The following is a 3,312-nucleotide window of genomic DNA, read 5'->3' on the forward strand; positions in this document are numbered from 1 at the left end:
TAAAGATTCTGGATTGAATAATTTTTGTGGATAACCAGCAAAAGAAACGCTTTAAAGTAAGACATTTACATATAAAACTAGTAATTAAAATATTGAACTTTCATTTACTAATAACTTGATAGAAAATCCTGATAATAAATCTTTAGGTATAAAGAGATTTGAAGTTTATGCACATGAATGTATGCCTGAATGTGCTGGATGCACTAACAGTTTTTCTTGTAATTTATGTTCAGTAGGCTAGTATTTAGAAACAGGTAGGTGTATTAATTGTATATTAAATTGCGAAAAATGTACAAAAAGAGATTCCTGTGATTTATGTAAAAGTGGATTTTTTTATAATGATTTCAAATGTGTTTCAGCCTGTCCAAATAAAAAATATAAAAACATTAAAACTAGAACTTGTCATGATTGTTTAGCTAAATGTGCAACTTGTTCTAATGCAAACGGTTGTGACACATGCTTTTGGAATAGATAATTACCTAATTGTGATTGTCCTATTTATCATTACGATAACTCTAATTACTATGATGCTTGTATTCCATGTTCTAATATATCTGATGGATGTTCTACTTGTAATGATACGACTTGCTAAGAATGTCTAGCACCACGTTTTTTAAATGAAAATTCATGTGTAAATAATTGTCCTGCAGGCAAATGGGGTAATACGGCAAATAGATAATGTGAGGATTGTTTAGCTAAATGTGTAACTTGTTCCAATGACAATACTTGTGACACTTGCTTTTCAAATAGAGTGCCTTAATAATGTAATTGTCCTTAATATTCCTATGATCCTAATGCTTTCAATTAAGCCTGTACTATGTGTTCTACTTTTTCAACTGGATGTGCTACATGCAGTACAACTGAATGTCTTACATGTATAACTCCTTATTATTTTTAATTAAACTCAAATGGACAATGTAATTCATGCTAAACTATAATGACTAAAATATATTTTAGTGATGATTTATTGTAGTTAATTATAAATTTTGATTATTATTATACTAATTTGTAAATTCTACTAATTTTAAAAAGTTTAGATTTATAAAACTATTCTTCTTAATTATAATTTACTAATTAACTTTGCATAGAAACATTGGATTAAGCCTTTATTTCTTCTAAATTATAAGGAAATATTTAGTGTTCTTTTGATAAATATTAAAAAACACTTACAATTAAACTTGATTCTGTAAGTACTGTTAATAAGGATGATATAATAAAAATAAAACCTGGCGTATTCAAACTAACAAATAATGGCTTTGATTGCCCTGATTTTCTTTAATAAATAACTGGAAAAGTAATTTTAGACACTAATCCAGTTATTGAGTTAACCTAAACAAGTCCTATTTCGATATGTTAATAAGCATAAATAAGAATATCTAGTATATCTAATTCTGGAAATAGAAAGTTAAAATAAATTACTTGGACACTCATTTCTTCTAATGTAAATACGGCAAATGAAATAACTTAAATAAATAAATTTATCTAATAATAAAATAACTAATTATTTTTAGAAATACCACCATTGTAACTTAAAAAATAAGGATAATACTAATTTTAAGTATATGTAGCTACCGAGTTTGGTCAAGCATCAACTGCAAACACAATAATAGAAACTTTAGCAGATACATCGATTGAAATAAATGCAAATATAAATCCAAATCAAATTTATAGAAGTAGTTTAGTGAATGTGAGTTTGAATTTTAATCTTTTGTAATGTGAAGATAATGGAAAAATATTTTATCATTAAGAAAATGTTTATGAAGTATAAATAAAATAACATGATAATTTAACTGAATAATTAAACATTGATTTTATTTAATAAATTTAAGGAACTTAATTTTAATTTTAAATTCAGCCTTTTATTATGAAAGTGAATACAATATATAATATATAAATAATAGTTTCTTTAAAATCTGATCCTACAATTACTCAATAAATATTATTTCCAATATAAGTTTTTTCTTATCCTCCTTTAGTTTAAATTTTAGGAGGAAATAGGTAATAATATATTTCTTAAAGTTTTGATATATAAGCGATAGTAGATGATCCTAATTTATCCCCAAGTGAAAAAGATTTATTAAAATCAACTAATTATGGAATAACTATAAACTGGTAATGTATAAACCTCAGTACTGGAAATGATTGTAAAGATTCTTCAAATAATTTAATTGTTTCTCCAATTACATAAAACTTATAAATTAGTATATAAAAGAATGTTTTATAGCCTTATTAATAATACTAATTTAAAACATCAGGAACAAAAGACAGTGTAACTTCGTTTGATTAGATAGCAATATTAATGGTTGATTATTTTATTCCTCCTGTTAATCCTAGTATTTCTATTAATAATTCTTAAAATACAATAAATTTAAATTAAGAAATATTTATTTAATTTGATTTTCAAGAAGATACAAATGTTGATGACTTAATAATTACAGGGGCTATTTTATATTAGAATTAATAAGTAAGTATAATATCAATAAATTACATTTAATTTAGATTTAAAGTTTGGGAATATTTCTTCGACTTTTAAAATTAAAATTAATTTGAATTAAAATTTTCAGTAAGAAATTCCAATTTTATAATAGCAACATTAATTTCCTATTCTTTAAATGCTAATATACCTCCATAAGATTGTATTTTTGATTAAACTACAGGCTTTAAAGTTAGAAATATGTAAGATAAATAAATTCTATAAATAAACGGATGTATTGATAATGATTTACCTTTAACTTATTCTTTCTATTTTTATAAAAACTAAGATGATTATAATAATGAATTATTAAATGCATAATATGTTAATAGGTAATTGTTATCTGATTTCTCACCAAATAATAAGATTGAAACTGTTTTACCTTTTGGTGTGTCCTTAATTATGGCAGTAATATAAGATTCGAAAAGAGGAATAAGAAATATAACTTAATAAATTACAGTAAGCCAATATACTTAAGATAGTTCTTCATATTATACATTTATAAATAATTGGTTTACTTAAACATAATAAGATAATTTAAATCAAAATAAAATCATTAATTATAACATGATTATTTATGATATTATTAATCATGTGAGTGTTCTATCATTGCAAACTGATTCTTAGTTTATATAATTATATATTAAAATTTTAGATGAAATTCATAATTTGTAAAATTATTTTTACTAATAAACTGACTCTTTTTACTATTTTCTATAAACAAAAATAACATTAAATTTAATATTTAGTAACTTTCTCAATCAAATAGTATCATAATTAGGATTTGTTAAAATACAAAGTTTTATTAATAACATCGAATAAATAATAACTGATTAATT

At 22.8% G+C, this 3,312-nt stretch overlaps 1 protein-coding gene across 1 annotated transcript; it reads left to right on the forward strand. All coding sequences in view use genetic code 6, as the record gives it.

The window, feature by feature from the left end:
- Nucleotides 1-2,072: 2,072 nt before the first annotated feature.
- On the forward strand, nucleotides 2,073-3,073 carry IMG5_008080 (protein kinase domain protein; the record flags this gene model as incomplete). The annotated part of the gene is made up of 1 exon (XM_004039790.1): nucleotides 2,073-3,073. A coding segment is annotated over one exon (1,001 nt), but the record flags the coding sequence as incomplete, so codon positions are not given.
- Between the last annotated feature and the right edge of the window lie 239 nt (nucleotides 3,074-3,312).

This window comes from Ichthyophthirius multifiliis (assembly GCF_000220395.1).
Source record: "Ichthyophthirius multifiliis unplaced genomic scaffold scaff_1120509249492, whole genome shotgun sequence".
Lineage (NCBI taxonomy): Eukaryota > Ciliophora > Oligohymenophorea > Hymenostomatida > Ichthyophthirius > Ichthyophthirius multifiliis.